Source organism: Saimiri boliviensis, chromosome 11 (genome assembly GCF_048565385.1).
Source record: "Saimiri boliviensis isolate mSaiBol1 chromosome 11, mSaiBol1.pri, whole genome shotgun sequence".
NCBI classification, from domain to species: Eukaryota; Metazoa; Chordata; class Mammalia; order Primates; family Cebidae; genus Saimiri; species Saimiri boliviensis.
In genome coordinates this window covers 73198840-73224272 of record NC_133459.1, presented here as the reverse complement: position 1 = coordinate 73224272, position 25433 = coordinate 73198840, and the positions used below count along the sequence as shown (strand labels likewise).

Sequence of the window (25433 nt, the reverse complement as noted above, 5' to 3'; positions counted from 1 at the left end):
CACTTCTTTTAATTCCACACTGAGTTAGCCTTAAAACAGCGAGTATCCAAGAACGCTTTGGGGATAAATGAAAAACAGGTATTCTGCTGCAATCAAAGATCATCGATCTATTATCTTCAGTCTTGCCCCTCTGAGACTGATATGGGTCAATTTGCTGCAATGTCACTGTTAATTTTCAGAAATTAAAAAATTAGCCTCTATTATGTACCGACTAAAAAGGGAAGTGAGTTCTTTATCATCATCCACACCTAAATAGTTGGTTTTCTTTCCTTCAGTTCACGCTTGAACTATGAAGTAAATAAAATTATTTTAGGGAATGTTTCATGATTTGGCCAGAAAAACCTCAAAGGATTTCATGGGTCTCTCAAAAAGTGTTTTTTACTAGTAGATGTTGATGAGTATTAAGTGTAACATTTTCAGATACAATACATTGCATCAATTTTTAGGAACCCTGAGAGCTGTTTCATATAAAGTAAAACGATATGGCCAATTATAAAACCATAGTTAAGCAAGTAAAGACCAAGAGCAGAAACACTGAATAGGTGGTGGCCTTGACCTCTTCCAAGAAAATTTGAATAGGAAGAACAGAACCTCTACCATGGAATTCACAGCTGACGCTGACATCTAAAAAAATCTCCCTGAAGTTTATCATAGAAAATCCTAAGATGTTACCTCTCCATCCGTATCTGAAACTACACTTCATCCTGCTTTCTATGTAAGCACCACACGGATCTCCTTTCTGTCCTCAATACCCTCACACTACCACCCCTCACAGGCCCTTTATCCATGTTGTTCATGTACTGGAAGCCTCCTGGGCCTCTATTCATTTTTGAGGTCTCAGCTCCTGCATCTTTTTCTCAGAAACATCATCCCTGACCGCCCTCATTCGATTATTTGTATTTAAGAATCATGCTTTTCATGCCACATATTGCTCTTTTGTAGCACTTGTCAGAATTGGAAATTTATGTTTGTACAGTTAATTTATTAAAATCTATTTCTCCCAACAGACTGTAGGCTTTGGGAGAGCAGGGGTCCGTTATATTCCCAAGGTCTAGCCTGGTGCTGACAGTGAGGAGGGACTCAGAAAATACTCGTAGAATGAATGAATAAAGAAATTATTTGTGCAATGAATGAAGGAAAAAAACCATAAAGTCCTGTCCTTATTATTTCACCTACTTCCTTACCTAAAAAATGAAAACAAAAACCTGTCTGCTAATGTCAATGAAAATCTTAAATAAAATATTGAATAGTGGTGGTCTAACATCTATTTAGAATAATCAGGAAAAATAAGTATATTAATCAGCAAAAAGTAAAATGCTAAAAAACAAACAAAAACAAAAAAAAGGTGTTATAAAAAGCCTACTTTCATTTCTTGGTAATTTGGTCATTTTTCTGCTGTCTTCAATTCTGTATCTATTTTTTACAAATCTGTTTTAAGGATATGCTTTGTCCCATCTTTTACATCCTACTCTCCTTCCAATTCATAGACTTTGAACTTTAGGTGTGTCTTCCTTCTTTTTACTGTTGCTGTTTCATGTGGCAGTGAATTCTGATTAAAGAAAGTCTGAAAACCTTATATAGTTTTTAAATGAAGTGCTGAATGTCTTGATGTATATATCTGAAGTCCCACTCTTGAATAGGCTGATCACTTGTTTGGAATATGGGATGGGCATTTTTCATTTTCCTCTCCAAATCTATTCCTTATTCTCATCCTGCTCTGTCCCCTGGGAAGCTGGCATTTATAGGTTACACCAAATGGCTCTCTTGTCCTCTGCTTCTAATTTGGTGAGATTGGAGTGTAGGAGTTTGAGTTTGTAGAATTTCTTCCTCTGGCTCTCTTGCTGATGGGTCATAACAGGTTGGCTCTCTACCTAAGTCTCCTGTTCCTGTCAGTGCTATCAGTGAGCTCTCTCCATTTAGCTTCACCTCCGGGATTTGGGTTAGTCCTCCTGTGCCTCTTCAGGCCTAGGGCTGGAAACAGCTCCCTATTGGTGCCAACCTCTGGGTTCTACATCAACTCCTTCTTACTTCTCTTTATTCTGTTCATGCCTTTATGAATATTTCCTTTATTTAACTCTGTTCAGTTATTCCCTATGAGTTTAACATGTTTCTGCTAGGACCCTGCCGTACTCTAGAAAACAGTTCCCCAGTCTCCAAAGTTATTGTATCCTACCGGAAGATATAACTGGCTCTTCAGGAGGATATTCTACTATTCCATTATGCTTGCCACTTCTGGGTGAATGGGTTTCAGTGTTGATAATCTCTGCTGATAAATTTGTTGCATACACATTGTTAGAAGCCAGGTCATCTTTTGTGAGTACAAGTCCATGTTATCAAAACCCACACATAATCTTCATCCCTGTTATCATGCTTACTTTTTCACAAAGTCATTGAACAAGTGGTTTTCCATCTTGATTATTGAAAACTACCTCTACAGCAGTGGCTTCACTAAGCAGCCACATGAGACATAAATATCTTCATATCCTGGGTCCATTTAGAGATCAATCCTTATAGTTATTTCTCAAACTTCCTGGCCATTGACTGTCAAATATTTTTCTTTTCTAGTCCATGACAATGTAGCCAAATCATTGGCTTCTATCTATGAATAGACTAAATGATTCAGATCTACTCTTCCAGTCAAAGTAGACAACCAGAGAAATTTACCCTAATTAATGCCAACAGATCCTCCACAGCCCTCTATAAATTTGGTTTAATTTTTTCCTTCTCAGTCAGCTGATCAGAGGGACCTTTCCATAATTAAGTTCCCATGATCAAAGGGACCTTTTCATGTATATGTTTCTCTAACACATACCTGTTGACATCAGTAGTTAATATATTGTAGGAATTCTTTTTATGTAACTTTCTTGAGCCTTTATGACCTTCTGAAGCATTGTAGGAATATGTCATTTCCATTGAGAGTGGAGTGCTACTGAGCACAAGCACCTTTAGGTTTGATGGACCAAATGTATCCATTAAACATCGTGATGGGAAGCTCATATCATTGAGTGATCATTCAGGTCAAGGGGCTGTTTCTCAAAAGAAGAATAGTTATTTTCTGGGAAAAAAAATGGATTTTTCTCCAACACCCTAGGGACCTCTGCTGTGACTCTCTAATACGCATTTACCACAGGCCCCCATAAAGTATCTTGTTCTCCAACAAATATTTCAGACCCAGTGGCATACCTGTTTGTACAGTAGCCTGAATTATCTGAAAAGTATTTTATTTCTCTGAGCTCTACTCAAATCTGGCAACTAGTCTTGCGCCCCTTTTAATTGCAGAAAATGTAAGCTGCAGTAACTTATCTTTCACTTTGAGGAAGATGTAACTACTGGATCCCTCAGAAACTTCACTGAGGTGGAAGACTCCTGTATTGTCATGAGATTTTTCTCCTACTCATTAGCACACATGTGTCTTTATAAGGCGTCAAGATTATATGCTAACCACTATTCCCCAGATCTTATCAGCATGATGCTATGAATGTAAGGAATCTGTGTGGTATCCTGTGGAGTAAGGTTATTATCAAAACCCTGTAGACTAAATTGTGGCAAAGAGCTAGAAGGTCACATAACCTTGAGGGAAGAAAGTGAAGATGTAGTACTATCCTAGCCAGGTAAAAGCGAATGCCCGTAAGGTTATCTACTTACTAGAAAAAGGAGGAAGCAATTGTTAGATCTGTTGCTGCAGCCAAGGTGACAGAAGCTGGTTTTATTTGTTCTAGCATAGAGACAACAACTTCAAGAGCAACTGAAATTGAGGCCATGACTTGGTTGAACTTGAGAGAATATATTAACAATCTTCAGAACCTATCTTCCCTCTGCACTGCCAATCAGTATCGTATATACTTTCCTTAGGAAGAATGTGTTAAGAAATAGTATTATACCAAATATGAGATATATTCATCTCTATATCTTTAGAGCAGGCGTCCCCAAACTTTTTACACAGGGGGCCAGTTCACTGTCCCTCAGACCGTTGGAGGGTCACCACATACTGTGCTCCTCTCATTGACCACCAATGAAAGAGGTGCCCCTTCCTGAAGTGCATCAGGGGGCCAGATAAATTGCCTCAGGGGGCTGCATGCGGCCTGCAGGCCATAGTTTGGGGATGCCTGCTTTAGAGTTTATGTGTGCCTATATCATTTATTCAATTAATGAATGACTGAATAAATAGAAATGTGACAATTGACAATTCAGTGTGAATGAATGAAAGGGAGTTTGATCATATTCTAGACTGGAATTTAAATATAAAGCTTTTTTTTTCAGGTTTACTTTAAGAACTAAGGTAAATAAATATCAGATACTGTGTAATAGTTTAGGCCTCAAGGAATATTTTAAATCAAATTTAGGGTCCATGTGTTAAATCATACAGTAAGGACTGAAAAATACAAAATCCTAGAAAGTGTAGCTATAAGCTTAACACAAAATAAATTTAAAGGTGTATTTTCTAATTATTATGAATATTTAATTTGAAAAAAGAAGATGGTGAAACTATTTCCTTCAAGCATAAAAGTTTGTTTAGGGCTTGCTGCTGCAGGCTCTGTAAGACAGCTGAAAATCTTTGAAGACAAAGGACATAGTCTCTTGGAAGCTCCATGGTCCTGCCCAGCTCCTGAGAAACCTGAATACTTATCCATGCCATCCTAGGGAAACCTTGTATCCTTCCTATACTACCAGAACTGATGCATGTTTATGGTTGCTCGATTCGCAAATGCAAAAATATGGTGTATTAGTCCACTCTTGCATTGCTAATAGAAACATACCTGAGACTGGGTAATTTATAAAGGAAAGAAAAATTGACTCACAGTTCGGCATGGCTGGGGAGGCCTCAGGAAACTTATAATCATGGTGGAAGGGGAAGCAAACACATTCTTCTTTACATGGTGGCATGAAGAAGAAGGGCAGGGCAAAGGGGGGAAAAGCCCCTTATAAAACTGTTAGATCTCATGATCTATATGGTTCACTTGCTGTTCACTATCACAAGAACAGCATAGGGGAACTGCATCCCATGATTTAGTGACTTTCCATGAGGTTCTTCCCACAACACACGGGATTACATTCAATTATAATTCAAGATGAGATTTTGGTAGGAACACAGAGCCAGACCATATTATTCTACCCCGGCCCCTCCCAAATCTTATGTGCTTCTCATTTCAAATACAATTATGCTTTTAAACAGTTCCATAAAGTCTTAACAAATTTCAGCATAAACCAAAAGTCTAAGTCCGAAGTCTCATTTGAGACAAGGCAAGTTCCTTCTCCCTGTGAGCCTGTAAAATCTAAAGCAAGTTAGTTACTTCCTAGATATAATGGGGATACAAGCATTGGGTAAATACACCCATTCCAAATGTAAGAAATTGGCCAAAACAAAGGGTCTATAGGTCCCATGCAAGTCTGAAATCCAATAGGGCAGTCATTAAACTGTAAAGTTTCAAAAGTATGATCTCCTTTGATTCTATGTCTCACATGCAGGTCATGCTGATGCAAGAGTTGGGCTTCCATGGTCTTGGGAATGTCAACCCCTGTGATTTGGCAGGGTATAGCCACCTTCCCAGCTGTTTCCACTGGTTGGCATTGAGTGTCTGTGCCTTTTCCAGTTGCATTATGCAAGCTGTTAGTGGACCTACCATTCTGGTGTTTGGAGGATGGTGGGCCTCTTCTCATAGTTCCACTAGGCAGTGCCCCAGCAGGAATTATGTGTGGGGATTCTGACTTTGTATTTCCCTTCTGCACTGCCCTAGCAGAGGTTCTCCATGAGGGTTCCACGCCTGAAGCAAACTTCTGCCTGGACATCCAGGCATTTCCATGTATCCTCTGAAATCTAGATGAAGGGTCCCAAACCTTAATTCTTGTCTTCTGTGTACCCACAGGGCCAACACCATATGGAAGCTGCCAAGGCTTGGAACTTTAAGCTTATGTAGCAATGGCCTGAGCTGTACTCTACCCCCTTATAGCCATAGCTGGAGTGGCTAGGATGCAGGGCACCAAGTCCTTAGGCTGAACACAGCAGGGAGGCCCTGGACCCAGGCCAGAAAATCATTTTCCCTCTTAGGGTTTGAGCATGAGATCACAGGGGCTTCCTTGAAGGTCTTTGACATGCCCTGGAGACATTTTCCCCATTATCTTGGTGATTAACATCTGGCTGCTTGATACTTAGGCAAATTACTGCACCAGGCTTGGATTTCTCCCCAGAAAATGAGTTTTTCTTTTCTACTGCATTGTCAGGCTGCAAATTTTCCAAACTTTTGTGCTCCGCATCCTCTTGAAAGTTTGCTGCTTAGCAATTTCTTCCAGCAGATACCCTAAATAATCTCTCTCAAGTTCAAAGTTCCACAGATCTCTAGCGCAAGGGCAAAATTCTACCATTCTTCCTGCTAAAGCATAGCAAGAGTCATCTTGCTCCAGTTCCCAAGAAGTTCCTCATCTCAGCTTAGACTTCATTGTCCATTTCACTACCAGCATTTTGGTCAAAGTCATTCAACAAGTCTCTAAGTAGTCCCAAACTTTCCCACATCTACCTGTCTTCTGAGCCCTCCAAGTCTCTAGGAAGTTCCAAACTGCCCCACATTTTCCTGTCTTCTTCTGAACCCTCCAAAGTGTTCCAACCTCTGCCTATTACACAGTTTCAAAGTCACTTCCACATTTTTGGGTATCTTTATAGCAGCACCCCACTTCTGGTACCATTTTGCTGTATTATTCTGTTCTCATGTTGCTAAAAAGGCCACACCTGAGACTAGCTAATTTATAAAGGAAAGAGGCTTAATTGATTCACAGTTCAGCATGGCTGGGCAGGTCTCAGGAAATTTACAATCACAGCAGAAGGAGAAGCAAACACATCTTTCTTCACATGGAGGAAGGAAGGAGACATGTAGAGTGAAGCAGGGAAAAGTCCCTTATAAAACCATCAGAATTCATGAGAACTCACTATCATGAGAACAGCATGATGAAACTACCCCCGTGATTTCATCACCTCCCACAAGATCCCTTCTCCAACACGTGAGGATTATAATTCAGATTACAATTCAAGATGAGATTTTAGTGGAGACACAGGTCCACACCATATGATATGGAACTAGCTCAAATGCCTATCAATCAACATGGATAAAGAAAAGGTGTTTTATATATAACATGGACTACTATTCAGCTATAACAAGGAATGAAATAATGGCATTTGCAGCAACTTGGATGAAATTGAAGACCATCATTCAAAGAGAAGTAACTCAGGAATGCCAAACCAAACATCGTATGTTTTCACTTATAGTTGGAAGCTAAGCTATGAGGATGCAAAGGCATGTAAATGATACAACATACTTTGAGGACTCTATGGAAAAAGTGGGAGGAGTTGAGAGATAAAAGACTACACATTGGGTAGAATGTACACAGCTCAGTTGCACCAAAAACTCAGAAATCACCACTAAAGGATTTATCCATGTAACTGAACACCACTTCTTCCCCCAAAACCTATTGAAATAAAAACACGTACATACATATATACATGCATACATGTAAAAATACACTTTATAAGTTAAAAAAAAAGAAAACTGGGGATACTATACATTAATTCAAAATATAAGCCAACGGGTAAAACATTTAGCTATAAGATAAATTCTGAATTTAAAAAAGATTTTTAGAAACTAAATAATTTATTATCTATTGCTGTATTGTAAATTACCCTCAAAATTGGGAACTTAAAAAACAAATATTTCTTATTTCACAATTTCCATGGTCAGAAATGTGGAAATGGCTTGGTGGGGTGGTTCTGGCTCCAGGTCCTTTATGAAGTTGTGGTCATGATGAAAGCCAAAGCTGCAGTCAACTGAAGGCTTGAGTCAGGCGGAGGCTGTGCCTTCAAGGTGGCTTACTTCTACACCTCACTTTCTGCCTGACTTTCCCATGTCCCAGTGATGTAGACGAAAACTTGTTTTCACATATGTGAATCTAGAAATTCTGTTCTGAGATTACAAAAGCTTAAAAAAGTGGATCTCATGAAGGCAGAGAGTAGAACAGTCATTAGCAGGGCTGGAAAGGGAATGAGGAAGGAAGGGATGAAGAGAAGTTGGTTAATGAGTACAAATATGCCATTCAAAGGAATACATTTTAGTATCTGACAGTGTGGGGAAACTGTAGTTCACAGTAATTTACTGTATATTCCAAAATAGCTTGAAGACAAGAATTGTAGTGTTCCCAACACAAAGAAAAATGTCCAGGCTGAGCACAGTAGCTCAGGCCTGTAATCCCGGCACTTTGGGAGGCCAAGGCGGGCAGATCACCTGAGGTAAGGAGGTCGAGACCAGCCTGACCAACAAAGAGAAAACCCCATCTCTACTAAAAATACAAAATTAGCTGGGTGTGGTGGCGCATTCCTGTAATCTCAGTTACTTGGGAGATTGAGGCAGGAGAATCTCTGAACCCAGGAAGCAGAGGTTACGGTGAGCTGAGATCATGCACTCCAGCCTGGGCAACAAGAGTGAAATTTGGTCTCAAAAAAAAAAAAAAAAAAGAAAAATGTTCCAGGTGATAGATATTTCAATGATCCCAATTTGATCATTAAACATTGCATACATGTATCAAAATATCATGTCCATAAAAATATATACAACTATATCAATAAAAATATAAAAATAAATAAAATAACAAAAGTTACTTTTGCATGACTTTAATAAGTACCAAGGGAATTTGAAAGAAGATTCTACTTTTTTGTTGTTAGAATTTACTAAAATTTGTTCATTTAGGAAAATCATATCATTAAAAACACTTGTATTTGATTTTCCTATTCAATATACATGCATCCTCCTGCACTTAAAGCGGCTACATTTGTTGATTCTACCTATAGGTGTAAGCACTTGACTACTCACATGTCTTCTAGTTGAGTCACATTTGAGCATTTGCGTATTGATGTGCATACTATTTAATTATAAATTACTTTTTATTATTTCTCATTTGTATTGCATAGGATATTTTATTGACTTTTTAAAGGAAATTATGAGTGTGGCTGAGTTATGTTATCTGTGACTATTTCAAGATTGTACAAGGGGCATTGTAAAATATTTATTATGAAAAGGACATGTTGCATATGATGTGCTTGAGAATGACTATCATACAAACTGGTGATGTTACAGCACTCTCAGTCACCTTATGTAAGAAGCCCTTAACACTGTTCTTTCTACTAGAACAGATCTGTCAAGGAGAAACATAAAGTTAATTACATGTGTAAGATTAAATTTTCTGATAGCTACATTTAAGAGCATAAAAAGAAAGAGGTGAAATTAATTTTAATAACAATATATTTACTTAAATACTAAATATCATTTAAAATGTAATCAATATAAAAATTAAGATAATCTTCTTTGTTGTTGTTTATAATGTCTTTAAAATATGATGTGTATTTTACATTAACAGTATGTTCCAATTTGGATAAGCCATTTCAAGTGCTGAATAGACCCATAGATAGTGTCTGTACCATACTGGACAGCACAGTTCTGTATGTTCCATGAATTAAAAAATTCCAAGAAAAGGAATAAAATGTCAGAACCTCCCTAATTTATAAAAACGGACAAAATAATGGCTGCTGCCATCTCCTTTTTTCCTTCCTTTCAGCTCAAAGTCTTTATGTTTCAGCTCAAACACAGACCACCTGCAGCACAACTTCTGTGCCAGAGGCTGTGTGGAGAGGTGTAGCAGCAACTCAGTCAACACAACCACCTGCTACAACTCAAAACTAGAAAGTCAAGAAGGAGAATTCTTCTCTTGACACTTCCATCTTCATCCCTCTCCTTTATCTCTAGACCCTCAGATCCCTCCCAATCAGATATGCTCCCTCTCCACCCCCACTCCCTTCCACAAGTATGAAGCTTTTCTCCCCAAATGGCAAAAGCTCTAAAATTGCCTGTCATTTCTTTTCCTATGTTATGAGCATTTTGCTTATCCTTATTTAGCTGATGTCCTTGTTTTACCCCTGTTAACAAGCTCATTCCTACTCTATCCTTTCGCAGGAAGCATTATCACCTTTCAAGTTTGGTGGTTAAAACCACAAGCTATAGAAAGCAAGCAACAAACATGAGTTCACACCTTGTTTATCTCACTTAAAGCTGTGTGATTTTTAGAAGTAAATTAAACTCTGAGCTGCCTCTATACAATTCAGGTGAAAGTAATACCTACCTTGAGGTTTGCTCTGAGCCTCAACTGAAACAATGAGTGTAATCAAGTTACACAGCATGTCATACTGTGAGCAATTAAAAAATGAAAGCACTTATTATTTACTATTTCCTCAATCTATAAATCCTTTCCTACTTCTAGCCACATGTCCAAATCCTAATCATTTTTCAAAGTCTTTCTCAAGTCTCACCTGTTCTCTAAATCATCTACAAACCTTATTCTCCCCTTTTTGTGTATTTCTTGAGAACTCTCACATAAAGTCACATTGGTATGACTTCCGGTATGGGAAGTCATTTACTAAATTCTTTAGCTAATTTATGATGAATAAGGGAACAAAAACGATAGCAGATGCTGCTGACACCTGACCCTGCTTTCTCTTGACCCACCTGAGGGTTTTTTTGCAGCTGTGGTGGGCAGTTTTACAATTCACACCAACAGGCATGTTCCACATGGTTCTGCAGAAGTTTCCCAGTGGGATGGAGCCCCAGCTGCCCACAGCACTATTCCCCTCATTAACATTCACTTAATTGGCTTTGCTCCCTTCAGTCTCTCCTCCCTCATACCCACTTCAGGTTCCTAGATAAAACTTCCCTTCCTGGAATAAAACTCTCTTCCATCTCACCTTCCCTCATACCCACTTCAGCTTCCCAGATAAACCACCTGCATCAAAGTTCTTGTCTTAGATTTTGCTTTTGGGGAAACCCAAATAAGACAAAAGCTAATATTACTGAGTCCATATTGTATGCCAAACACCATGTTAGTCATTCTACTTTCATTATCTTCTTTTATATTCTCAACATTCTTGTGGGATTGGATATTATTATACTCATTTTGCAGTAACAAATTAGAAAGTCAAGACTCAAAATAATTAAGTGACTCACTCAGGGAAAATCTAGCAATCCAAATGCTTTGGGTACTGGTTTCTGAATTAATAATTGTATAGAAAAAATAAGATATTTTGGAATAAAGCTTTAAAAACATTACAGAAAAATAGGTAAAATTAAATCTCTTAGATTTAGCCAAAATATAACAAACTAAGATGTAGAAGCAGAATGTAATAAAATAGAGTCTGGAAACAACATACATTGAATACTTTGTTATTTAAATGCCTTACTTGTAGTCCACTTTCTTTATTCTGGGAAATAGAGACGGGAAGATATGGCAGCTGAGAGCCACCCGAATGAGTCAGATTTCATAAGAAAGTATTAGAAGATGAAACCAATTTGGCCTCTATGACATTGGAGAAAGAATTAGACAAAGGAGACTTTTGTGAGTGCTTCGATACTAAAAAGAAAGGCTTAGATTAATGAGAAAAATTACTGAGAAAAATTTTTCTTCCATATTAAAATTCTCATTTGGAATTGATTTTTTTTAATCTTCCCAAGTCACACAGGCCATATACATAAGGGTGATTGAATTATAACGTGAAATGTCAAATCCAATAAATGTGAGGAAGGAGATAGCTGGGCAAATGTTAAAGGAAGCAAAGGACAAAGAGATATGTTTCCATATTCAGAGGCAAGCATTAGATGACCAGCGTGCTTCCCGGAATTTTAGGAACTGTGTTAGTCAAATTGGAGAAGTCAGAAATACTCAACTAACATTAGAGAGCATTTCCTAATTGACCTGATGTATGTTACTCTCTGTCGTCCTATGGTCTGTCAAGTTTTTTGTAATTCTTAAAAAATTAGGGTGATGTGTTTGAGCCTATCATCTTCATAGAAAATTAAGTCCTTAATTTTCATGAAGTTTGAGATTACTTGATATTTCTGTTAAGCTCTGAGATTATCAGACAACATTTATGGTAAATCTTTATTACATATTGCCTCTGCAGTTACTATGGTTTGCCTTTATAATGCCACACAAAATCATAAAGAAACCATAAATTTGAATTGGGCATTATGGTTTCATTGCTTTGAATTTTTTAATGATCTTCACTTATGTGTAAACAAAGTGTTACATCACATTATTTATTGTAAATGTATTAGGTCTGCTATGAAGTCATTTTGTTTGGAACCCTAGAAAAAGTGACTTCTAGCCAACTGAGCTTTTATAGTGTGCCCTCTAATTCACATTTTAATAAATGTCATTTTCTAAGTGCATTACCTCATGTTTTGGCTAGTACCCTGAGAGAATAAGAGAAATGTGCTTTCTGACTGGTTCATCCATATTTTATTTTACTTTTCATTAAGAAATTACTCTTTGAAGAAAATCAATAATCTTCTATGACTGAGGGAAGAGGTTAGTGTGTTGCAGTGGTTCATTCTAATATCTAAAATCAAACTGCCTTTAGCCAGCTTTTGCTGATAGCATTTTTGTCCTTGTTCCTACAGCCTGGGTACATGGGGACCCCAGAAGAGCGACCTATCCTACAGACAGCCAGGGCCACTTTTGTGGCCAGAAGGGCACCCCCAATGAGTGAGTATGGCCACCTTTACTTTGTGTGATTTTACTGTCTAAACTAGAACTTAGATATCACTTTTACAGTAATCTTGCTATACTTCTTAAGAAGATTTAAATTTATAAAGGAGGCTTTCCCTCCCCTTTTCTAACAGATAGCTATAAGCAGCTGGGAAATTTTATATTATATGACTTAATGCAGCATTTTACTAGAATGCATGAAGACTCTACTTATAAAAATATAATTATAATGAATAGATTGGACCAGTGATTTTATCAGAAGGTATATTTTTAAATGTTTTATAAGTGGTCTATTAGAAAACTGAGATGTGAGTAGCTGCTACAAAGCTAGACAGTCCAGTTTTTAGGATTATTTACAGTCTACTGATAAATCATTCCACATTTCAAAGTGAGGAGAACACCCAGAAAGTCTTCAATGCTTGGTATCCTTTTCCAGGCAATGGCTGCTGTGGACAATGTTCCTGGTTAGCTGAAACAAATAAGGAAGAATGTTCTATCAAATTTCTTTCTAATGATAATCATAATAGAAGTTTGCATTTCTGAAAGCACATTGTCTATTTTTCTAACCTAAACAAACCACACACACAAGCAACCCCCACATACATCTCACATTTTTAGAAAACTTTTCCTCGTATCTCACTGGTCCATTTCTTCTTTGTGGAAACATGGGGTTGTTGCTGGAAATTCTGGTTCTTCAAAACCAGTTCAGTTTCTATAAAAGCTGGTTTTAGATCAGGCATCCCCAAACTACGGCCCGCAGGCCTCATGCGGCTCCCTGAGGCCATTTATCCGTCCCCCCACCCCCACCACCACACTTCAGGAAGGGGCACCTCTTTCACTCGTGGTCAGTGAGAGGAGCACAGTATATGGTGGCCCTCCAACGGTCTGAGGGACAATGAACTGGCCCCCTGTGTAAAAAGTTTGGGGACGCCTGTTTTAGATGGTTAACAAAAAACCCCAAAGCAACCACACCCCTCACTTCCAACAACAACAACAACAACAACAACAACAACAAACATAGCTGAGGACACTTCAGTTATGTTGTCTATGCAGATCACTTATAACCATAGAGCCTATTATTTCAAGAGATATACAGATTTTGGAAGGCAATATGCTCACCACTATACCACCAACACGGGATACACAGACTTTAAAAATAGATGCACAGTAATTTTTAAAAATGCCAATAAAAAATTCCAAAACCAGATGAATTCACACCTGAAATTTACCAATATTCAAAGAATTGGTACCGATCCTACTAAAATTATTCCAAAAGATAGGGACAAGGGTACTCCTCCCTAAATCATTCTATGATGCCAGTATCACCGTCATATCAAAACCAGGAAAGAACGTAACAAAAACAAAAGCTACAGACCGATATCCCTGATTAACATAAATGTAAAATTCTCACCAAAATACTAGCTAAGTGAATCCAACAGGATATCAACAAGATAATATATCATGATCAAGTGGGTTTTGTATCAGGGATGTAGGGATGGCTTAACACATGCAAGTTAATAAATATAATACATCACATAAACAGAATTAAAAACAAAAATCCTATGAGCATCTCAATAGATGCAGAAAAAGCATTTGATAAAATCTAGCATTACTTTCTAATGAAAGCCCTCAACAAAAAGGAATAGAAGGAAGTTACCTCAAAGTAATAAAAGGCGTCTGTGACAAACCCACCTCCAACATCATACTAAATGGGGAAAAGTTGAAAGCATTCCCTCTGAGAACTAGAACAATACAAGAATGTCCACATGCAGCACTTCTATTCAATATAGTACTGGAAGTCCTAGCCAGACCAATCACACACAGAAAAAGAACTAACAGGCAAGTTGGAAAAGAGGAAGTCAAACTGTCTCTATTTGCTGATGATATGATCACATACCTAGAAAACTGTAAACTCATCCAAAAGGCTCCTAGACCTGATAAATGAATTCAGTGAAGTCTCAGGTTACAAAATCAATGTGCATGTACACAAATTAGTAACATCCATCAACCATGACCAAGATGAAAATCAAATCAAGAACTCAATCCCTTTTATAACATCTACATAAAATAAAGTACCTAGAAACACACTTAACCAAGGAGGTGAAAGATCTCTACAAGGAAAACTACAAAACACTGCTGAAAGAAATTATAGATGACACAAATAAATGGAAATACTTCCTGTGTTAATGGATGGGTAAAATTAAAATTGTGAAAATGACCATACTGCCAGAAGCAGTCTACAAATTCAATGCAATTTCCATTCACCATGATTCCTCACAGAACTAGAAAAAGCGTCCTAATTTTATATGGAATAAAAAAAGAGCCCACATAGCCAAAGCAAGACTAAGTAAGATCTGGAGACATCTCATTATCTGACTTCAAACTATATGTTAAGGCCATAGTCACTAAAACAGCATGGTACTGGTATAAAAAGAGGCACATAGACCAATGGAACAGAATAGAGAGCCCAGAAAAAAAAGCCAAATACTTAACAGCCAACTGATCTTTGACAAAGCAAAAAAAAAAACCATAAATTGGGGAAAGGACATCCTTTTCAACAAATGGTGCTGGAAAAACTGGCAAATTACAAGTAGAAAAATGAAATTGGATCCTCATCTCTCACTTCATGCAAAAATCAACTCAAGATGGAGCAAAAACTTAAATCTAAGACCTGAATCCATAAAACTTCTAGAAGAAAACATTGGAAAAATTATTCTAGACATTGATTTAGGGAAAGAATTCATGACTAAGACCCCAGAAACAAATGCAACAAAAACAAAAATAAAGAAATGGGACCTAATTAAACTAAAAAGTTTCTGACCAGCAAAATAAATAAGCAAATAGACAACCCAAAGAGTGGGAGAAAGTATTTGCAAACTATGCATCTGACTAAGGACTAGTGTTCAGAATCTGCAAGGAACTCAAACATATCATTAAGAATAAAGGCAAACAATTTCATCAAAAGTGCTCTAAGGACATGAATAGACATTTCTCAAAAGAATATGTAAAAATAGCCAACAAATATATGAAAAAATGCTTAACACACTAGTCATCAGAGAAATGCAAATTAAGACCATAATGAGATACCACCTTACTACTGCAAGAATGGCTATAATTAAAGAGTCAAAAACAATAGATGTTGGCATGGATGTGGTGAAAAGGGAACATCTTGACATGGCAGGTGGGAATGTAAAATAGTACAACCACTGTGAAAAACAGTATGGAGTTTTTTTAAAGAACTAAAAATAGATCTACCATTTGATTCAGCAATCCCATTACTGGGTATCTACCCAAAGGAAAAGAAATCACTATTTAAAAAATGTTTGTAGCAGCACAAGGATATGAAACCAATGTAAGTGCCCATCAACCAACAAGTGGATAAAGAAAATGTATATAACCATGAAATACTCAGCCATAAAAAAGGAATGAAATAATGCCTTTTGCAGCAACTTGAAAGGAGCTGAAAACCATTATTCTAAGTGAAGTAACTCTGGAATGGAAAGCCAAATACCGGATGTTCTCACTTATAAGTGGGAGCTAAGCTATGAGGACACACACACACATAAACACACACACACACACACTCACAAACATACGAAGTGATATAATGGACTTAGGGGAATCAAGGGTGGGGAGACTATGAGGAGGTGAGGGATAAGAGGCAACATATTGGGTACAGTGTACATTGTTCAAGTGAAGGGTGTACTAAAATCTCAGAGTGCACCATCAAAGAAGTCATCCATGGAACCAAAAACCATCTGTACCTAAAAAACTATTGATATTTTGAAAAACAATCTAAAAATGTAAATAAAAAGAAAAAAAAAACAGATTCAGAAAAAGGTTAACAAAATTCATGAAGCAGAATTATCATAATCAAGAAAACCCAGAAATTTAAGGAGGGGACAAATCCCTAATCATGTCAGGATAAATATACAGGGGACTAGTTGACTCCTCATTGCCTGTTAGAGACAACTAGACTAAATTTTGATCCAGGGAGGTAATTCTTATTTTAACTTCAATAACTCAGAAAATCCTAGACATTGCCGACAAAACCTTTGCAACCTTTATACTATAAAGGACAAAGAGAGCACCAAGTGGTAAAAGAAACCATACAAATCTCTAAATCTCTAGTTCTTTAAGAGGGTTTATTTTTAAAAGGGAATTTGTAACAATAAGTTCTCCAGACCTAAGCCAATGACCTACTTATGTCAAACAAAAATGTGACAGCACAAATTTCAGTACATAATGATCTTTCAAAGATAATCCTCGCTTAACCCACACATGTTCATTAAAGTATTATTCAAAATAAAAATATATTAGAAACTACACAGATATCCAACAATACGTGGATGAAAATAAATTACGGCCTATCAATTTAATGAAATATAATGGGGCCACTGAAAATTATGTTCATATATTCAACAGTTGATTCTGTTGATATTTCCTTATAGTTTCTGGCGGATATGTTATCATTGCATTTCTCCCCCTGAAAATAATATTCTCCAATAGTTCTCTAGTATTTTGATGGCTTCCTGCTTATATTTAAATTTCTAATTTCCTTAAAATTTATTTTTGTATATGGACTGAAATAGAAATAAAACATTATATAACAAATAATAAATATATAAATATAAATAAATATAAATGATATGTAAATTTATATATTTGTTTCTGAATCTTATAAGCTGCTCTAATGTACATTTTTAAGCTTTGTGATTGTTTTAATTCTTATAATAAATGTGTATTATTTAAAACTTTAATGTTATTCTAAATTATATTTAGACTTTCAGTTGTAAAATATTTACAGAAATGTAAGATTTTAATTAATATTAAAAACTTTGTAAGCATAAGTTTTATTGTATAAAATAAAGTCCATTAGTTTGTTTTCACACTCCTGATAAAGACATACTTGAGACTGGGTAATTTATAAAGAAAAAGAGGCTTAATGGACTCACAGTTCCACATGGCTGGTGGAAGGCAAAAGGCATGTCTTACATGGTGGCAGACAAGAAAGAATGAGAACCAAGTGAAAGGGGTTTCTATTTAGGAAACATCAGATCTCATGAGATTTATTCACTACCAGGAGAACAGTATGGGGAAACCGCCCCCATGATTCAGTTATCTCCAATCATGTCCCTCCCACAACATGTAGGAATTATGGTAGCTATAATTCAAGATGAGATTTGGGTGGGGACACAGCCAAATCTTATAAAATGGTATCAAGGGAAAATATTGGAATAAATACATCATAATAGTAATATTATTATAACAGTGTGGAACCATCATAAAACCAGACAGAAATAAATCCGATTAAAAATATAAATTTTGAACGTGATAAAGATGGATTTCAAATCAGTACCAGAAAGAAAGATTATTAAATAAATGGTATTCAATTAACTGAAATGCCATTCACAAAAATAAAATAAAATTGGATATTTATCTCATGTCTTATGCCAAAAGAAATACTAAAGCAATGATGGTTTTGTATATAAAATATAAAACCATAAAAGTAACCAAGGAAAATGCAAGAGTATATTTATAGAATTGTAGGATTAATGGAGAATGATTGGTGGTTATGGGGTTAGGGGAGCACTTTCATGAGGAGGTGACTTCTGAACTAAGTTAGGAAGACCAGGAGGACGCCAGCCTTTCAAAAGCCCTGGGAAGAACATTCAAGCCAGGGCAATAAGTGCAAAGGTCCTGAGGCATGAGCACCCCTAAGATACTCCAGGAATAGGATGAGAAGGAATCCAGGAGGCCAAAAGGTAGCTGGCAAAGAGGGTGGTGGAATAAGCAGATGTCTGAGAAACAGGTAGAAGTCATATTTTGTCTGTCCTATAGACTCTGATAAAGTATCTGGATTATTTATAAGTGCAGAGTAGGACAGAGAAAGGTGTTCAGCAAGAGTGACCCAATCCATTTTACACTTTTAAAAGAACATTTTTGCTTCCTTATGCCTTCTTGAGCTGTTTCAATGGTTCACAATAAGCATGTATGTAGAAAAATATTAAGCTTTTTTTTTAATTGAAAAGTTAGGCCAGTTATGGTGGCTCATGCCTATAATCCTAGCACTTTGGGAAACCAAGGCAAGCTAATCACTTAAGCCCAGAAGTTCAAGACCAGACTGAGCAACATAGCAAAACCCCATCTCTACAAAAAAAAAAAAAAAAAAAATGCAAAAATTCTTTGGGCATGGTGGAGTGCCTGTAGCGTCAGCTACTCGGGAGGCTGAGATGGGAGGATGGCTTGAGGCCAGGATGTGGAGGTTGCAATGAGCTGAGATTGCACCACTGCACTCCAGCCTAGGCAACAGAGCCAGACCTTGTCTGAATTTTCAAAAATAAAAATAAAAAAATTAATGGCAGGTATCATTATAGATTAATGAAAGAAAATTATGAGTATTTTTATTTTATTTTATGTTTCTATGCATTACAAGTTTCTACCAAAAATGTATGTTACTTTTATATTCCCCCCAAATTTTTGAAAGTTAAAGAATTTAAAAGAGAAGTATATATGCCGAGACAAGAGATTGTCTTCGTTATTAAAGCCCTTTTAAAAGAAAAAAAAGTAAACATTTTTTCAAAAGAATATATACCCTGGAGTCAAATTCTGACTTTACCTCCTAATAGCACTGACCTATAGGCATGGAACACAAGCTACCTCAGTCTTAATTTCCTGATAATGAAGCCAAAATTAAATGAGAAAATAGTCATGTAAAGGAGAAATATGCATTGGCTTTCTGTTTATAAAGCACGTTCATATTCCATACCTCATCATTGTCGAGGTCCTCCAATAGGCCAGCCACTATGCAATATACTAGAGCGAATAAGACACAGATTTTTTTCTTCAAAAGTCTCTTAGTCTTCAGGGATAGAGTAAAGAAAGCTGAGGATTTCAATCTATTGTGTTAAGTGCAGTGTGCTATCTTAAAACTAAAATATAGTGCTGACAGTTTCATCCGAAACAGCCACACTCAACTCCACCACTACTTTCCCTAGTCTCTGGCACAAGATCTTGATTTACTGTCTTAGATACTCATCGCTGTCTGCATTTATCCTGGTTATTAATTGGTTAGTTTTATCTTCCCTGGCTGGACCCAGAGTTCTTTGAAATCAGGACCATTCTCTGTCTTTTTCACTGTTGTATCCTCAGAACCTACAGCATTGTCTGGCAGTACAATAAGTGCTGAGTAAATTCATTGGGAAATGAATGAGAAAAATGGAGTAACACAGATAAGAATGACTTGCTCCCAAAGTGCAAGTCAGCTTAAGGATCTGATCAGATCCTCAACAACACTACTGAGTGAGTCTGATTACTATTACTACCATTTAGAAATTTAGGAAACTAAAATTCAGAAAGGTTAAAGTACTTGCTAAGGTTCAACTGTCTATTAAATGGCAAAGGTAGCACATTCTAACCCTAAATCTTGGGCTGTTTAGGCTGCACACGGACAGAGTTGCAGTGAACTTGCTTTTCCATTTTACTTGTTTAACCCAGAACTAAAAATCTTGAACATAGCTTGTAAAAAGTGTCATTACATGTTCTAAAACGCCACAAATAAATGTGTGTGTGTGTGTGTGTGTGTGTGTGTGTGTGTGTGTGTGAGAGAGAGAGAGAGAGAGAGAGATGTGTAAGAAATTTAGGCAGCTCTAAAATGGAGGAGCTTACTTGTTAGACTTTAACCATTGTCATGATGTACTTAAGGCAATCCTTTGATTCTCAACTCTGGAAGGCATTCCTTAATAACTGAGCATAAAGTCCATGTTTAGAGGTGGTGTGATAATATTTGAGATGTAGTGTTTGGCCTTTTGTATTTTATGTAACCAAAAAGACTCTAGGAGAAACACCAGGGGTTTTTAAAGTGTCAAAAGAGATGAAACAGAGACTTCAAAGAAAAACGGAGTGCTTTGTTGTTGTGTGTAACTTCTTTGCCTCTTGAGCTCCAGGAAAGTTGTTCATGACACTTAGGTACAGACCTTTTCTTTGAGATTTCCACACACACACACACACACACACACACACACACACACACACACACAGCAAGAACTTGATTGATTTTTGATGCCACCTACTGGCTACTACAAAAACTTCAGCTTGTAAAGGTTGTGCTAAAATAACTTTGAACATTGTCTGATGCAGCACCATTACTAAGACTGAAATACCTGGTCCCATGAGGTTCACATAAGGAAACAAGAAAGATTAAGAGGACAATGCTCTTCTATTTAAGATGTTTAAAAATTGATATGTAATATTTGTACCTATCTATGGTGTGCATGTGATATTTTGTTACATGCATAGAATGTGTAATGTTCAAGTCAGGGTATTTAGTGTATTCATCACCCAAGTATTTATTATTTTATGTGTTAACAACATATTTTTTTGAGACGGAGTTTTGCTCTTGTTACCCAGGCTGGAGTGCAATGGCACGGTCTCAGCTCCCGGCAGCCTCCGCCTCCTGGGTTCAGGCAATTCTCCTGCCTCAGCCTCCTGAGTAGCTGGGATTACAGGCAAGTCCCCTCTCCTAGCTACTTTGAAATATACAATACATTGTTGCTATCTCTAGTCATCTTCCCATGCTATGGAACATTAAAATGTATTCCTTCTAATTGTTTGTTTGTACCCATTACCTATTAACTCATTAACCACCTTCTTTTCACTCCCAGTCCTTGACCCACTCACATACCCTTTCCAACCTCTACATCTATGATATCAACTTTTTTGGTCCTAAATATGAGTGAGAACATTGGATATTCATCTATTTGTGCCTTGCTTATTTCCTTTAACATAATGACCTCCACTTCCATTCATGTTGCTGCAAAGATGTGATTTCATTCTTTTTTTTTTTTTATGGCTGAAGAGTATTACACATTTTTTGAATACATTCATCTGCCAAAGAATACAAGTTGCTTTCATATCTTGGCTATTGTTAGTAGTGCTGCAATAAACATAGAGGTATAGATATTCCTTTGATATACCGATTTCCTTTTCTTTGGATAAATGCCCAATAGTGGGATTGCTAGATCATATGGTAGTTCTATTTTTAGTTCTTTGAGAAATCACTATGCAATTCTCCATAGTGGCTGTACTAATTTACAATCCCACCAATAGTGTATGAGCTCCCTTTTCTCTGAATCCTCACCGGCATCTGTTTTCTCTGAGTTTTTACTAATAGCCATTCTAACTGGGGTAAGATGATATCTCATTATGATTTTGATTTGCATTTTCCTGGTGATTAGTGATGTTGTGCATTTTTCTTTATTACCTTCTGGTCATTAGTATGTCTTCTTTTGAGAAATGTATGTTCATATTCTTTGCTTATTTTGTAATGTGATTATTTGTTTTCTAGATGTTGCATTGTTTGAGTTCCTTGTGCATTCTGGATGTTAGTCATTTATCAGGTGAATAGTATAAAAATATTTTCTCCCATTAAACAAGTTGTCTCTTCACTCTGTTGATTTATATCCTTTACTATACAGAAGCTTTTTTGTTTAATATAGTCTTATTTGTCTTATTTTGTTTTGGTTGCCTGAGCTTCTAAGGGTCATCAATAAAATCTTTGCCCAGAACAATGTCCTGAAGTGTTATCCTATGTTTTCTTATAGTAGTTTTATAATTTTGAGTCCTATGTTTAAGTATTTAATACATTTTTAGTTAATTTTTGAATATGGTGAAAGAGAGGGATCCAGTTTTGTTCTGCATATAGATATGCAAATTTTTTCCAGCATCATTTATTGAAGAATATGTCCTTTCCCCAGTGTAGTTTTTGGCACTTTTGTCAAAAGTCAGTTGGTTGTAAATGGATTTATTTTTGGGCTATTTATCCTGCTCCATTGCTCTATGTGTGTTTTGATATACCATGCTGTTTGGGTTACTATTGCCTTGGAATACATTTTAAAGTTAATGTGATGCTGCCATCTTTTTCCTTTTGGCTCAGGACTGCTTTGGACATTTAGGCTCCTTTTTGGTACCATATGAATTTTAGGACTTTTTAATAAATTTTTGTGAAAATGACATTAGTATTTTGGTAGAGATTGTGTTGAATCTGCAGATTGTTTTGGGTAATATGGTCATTCTAACAATGTTAATTATTCAGATCTCATAAGCATGGGGTGTCTTTTTGTTTATATCCTCTTCAATATTTTTAGTGTTTTGTAGTTCTTCTTATAGAAGTCATTCACCTCCTTAGTTAAATTTATCCCTATGTATTTTTTTGTAGCAATTGTAAATGGGATTGCCTTTTTTATTTCTTTCTTGGCTAATTCATTATTGTTGTGTAGAAATGCTGCTAATTTTTGCATGTTGATTTTGTATCCTGCAATTTTACTAAATTCACTTACCAGTTCTAAAAGTTTTCAGTGGCGTCTTTAGGTTTTTCCAGATTTAGTTTACGTCATCTGCGTAGATGGGTATTTTACTTTCTCTTTTCCAATTAGGATGTCTTTTATTTCTTCCTCTTGCTGATTTTTCTTGGCTAGGACTTTGAATACTATGTTGAATAGGAGTGATGAAATTGTTGTCTTGTTCCAATTCTTAGAGAAAAGGTTTTCAGCTTTTCTATTTGTTATGATATTAGCTATGACTTTGTCATATATGACCTTTATTATGTTGAGGAATGTTAGTTCGTTTTTTTCTTTCTTTCTTTCGTGCTCTCTCTCTCTCTCTCTCTCTCTCTCTCTCTCTCTCTCTCTCTCTCTCTCATTGGAGTGCAATGGTGCTCACTGCAACCTCCGCCTCCTGTGTTCAAGTAATTCTCCTGCCTCAGCCTCCTGAGTAGCTGAGATTACAGGCACACACTACCATGCCCAGCTACTTTTTCTATTTGTAGTAGAGACAGGATTCACCATGTTGGCCAGGCTGGTCTTGAACTCCTAACCTTATGATCTACCCACCTTGGCCTCCCAAAGTGCTGCGATTACAGGAGAGAGCCACCACACCCAGCCGAAGTATGTTCTTTCTATGCCTAGTTTATTGAGAGTTTTTATTATGAAGGGCTGTTGAATTTTATCAAATGCTTTTTTATTAAAAGTGTCTATTGAGGTGATCATATAGTTTTTGTCCTTCATTCTGTTGATGTGATACTTATTGATTTGCATATGTTGAATCATCCTTTCATCTCAAAAATAAATCCCACTTAATCATGGTGAATTACCTTTTTGCTATGTTGCTGAATTCAGTTTGCTAGAATTTTGTTGAGGATTTTTGCGTCTATGTTTATCAGGGATACTGACCTGTAGGGGTGTGTGTGTGTGTGTGTGTGTGTGTGTGTGTGGTGTGTGTTTTGTTTATTTGTTTTCCTATGTCCTTGTCTGGTTTTGGTATCAGAGCAATGCTGACATCATAGAATGACTTAGAAATAATTCTCTCCTCTTCAATTTTCTGGAATAGTTTGAAGAGAATTGGTTTTAATTCTTCTCTGTAAGTTTGATAGAATTCAGCAGTGAAACCATCTGGTCCTGAACTTTTTTTGTGGGGAAACTTTGTATTACTGATCCAGTCTCATTACTTGTTATTGGTCTGTTTGGTTTCTCTGTTTCTTCATTCAACCTTGGTAGGTTGTATGTGACCATGAATGTATCCATTTTTTTTTTTTTTTAGTTTGTTAGTGTATAGTTTTTCATAACAGTCTCTAACAGCCTTTTGCATTTCTGTGGTATCAGTTGTAATGTCTCCGCTTTTATTTCTGATTTTATTTCTTTGAGTTTTCTCTTTTTTTTCTTGGTTAGCCTAGCTAGAAGCTTATTAATTTTATATTTTTTCAAATAAAAACTATGTTCTGTTAATTGTTTCCATATTTTTAGTCTCTATTTTGTTTTCCTCTGAGTTTTATTTATTTATTTTTACTAACTTTGGGTTGGTTTGTTCTTGCTTTTCCAATTCCTTGAGGTACATTGTTAGATTGTTAGATTGTCTTTCTACTTTTTTGATGTAGGTGTTTATTGCCATAAATTTTCCTCTTAGTGCTGCTTTTGCTCTATCCCATCAGTTTTGGTATGTTGTGTTTTGATTTTCATTTGTTTCAACAAATTTTTTAATATTCTTCAAATTTCTTTCTTGACCTAATCGTCATTTAGAAGCATGTTATTTAATTTCCATGTATTTATACAGTTTCCCAAGTTCCTCTCATTATTATTGATTTATAATTGTATTCTATTGTGGTCTAAGAAGAAACTTGATATGATTTTAATTTTTAATAATCACACAGTTGGCCTTAGGCAGCAGCTACAAACAGAATAGTCTTTCCTCAGGGAACTTGTAAATATATGGTGGCCCTGACGCTGGGCACAGTGGGATCACTGCCAATGGCTTCCACTTTGGCCTTGGTGACAGCAGCCATCAGTAGCACCTGGCTGCCAGTAAGGGATATCAGTGGGGTTCCATTGATGTGGAGATACAAGGGTTAATGATCCCTAGGACAGGATGCAGTATGATAGGTACCGGCCTCTGAAAATGGTGCCTTGCTATTTCTTCTTAGAATTCAGGGAGGAGTTCTCTTTCCGAAGCAATGCTATTGTGCAGTCTCCAGGCAATTTGCTATGTTAGTCACAAGGCCTGAGTAGGTCAAGGGGCTCACCCATGGCTAGAATAGCAGAAGTTTGTGTTGGGAATGTGGACTGCTAGGGGTTTCTCACCCTTTTCCTGCATTGGAAAGTCTCTCTAGATTCCCAGCTGATCCTGGTTGAGTATGCCACCTCTTCACTCTCCCTCCATGCTTTAGGTGTTTCCTGTCACTTTGTTGTTGAATTTCAACATTCTCACTTAGATGATCTATACAAAGTGTGATTATCTACTTGTTATTTTGGTTCTTCTTTGTAGTGAAGGTGGCTTCTCTATGCCTCTAGTCAACCATCTTGAAGTCCCTCCCA

General features: G+C 36.7%; 1 protein-coding gene across 6 annotated transcripts in view; it reads left to right on the top strand.

Annotated features, from left to right (window-relative positions):
* SLC44A5 (solute carrier family 44 member 5) overlaps window positions 1-25433 on the top strand; it is a 401632-nt gene that overhangs the window by 292379 nt on the left and 83820 nt on the right. For all 6 annotated transcript variants that reach the window (XM_003921402.4, XM_003921404.4, XM_074381023.1 and 3 more), the window contains one exon: window positions 12483-12567. In XM_003921402.4, coding sequence (XP_003921451.2) covers window positions 12483-12567 — 85 coding nt within the window. The remainder of the gene's footprint in view (window positions 1-12482; window positions 12568-25433) is intronic.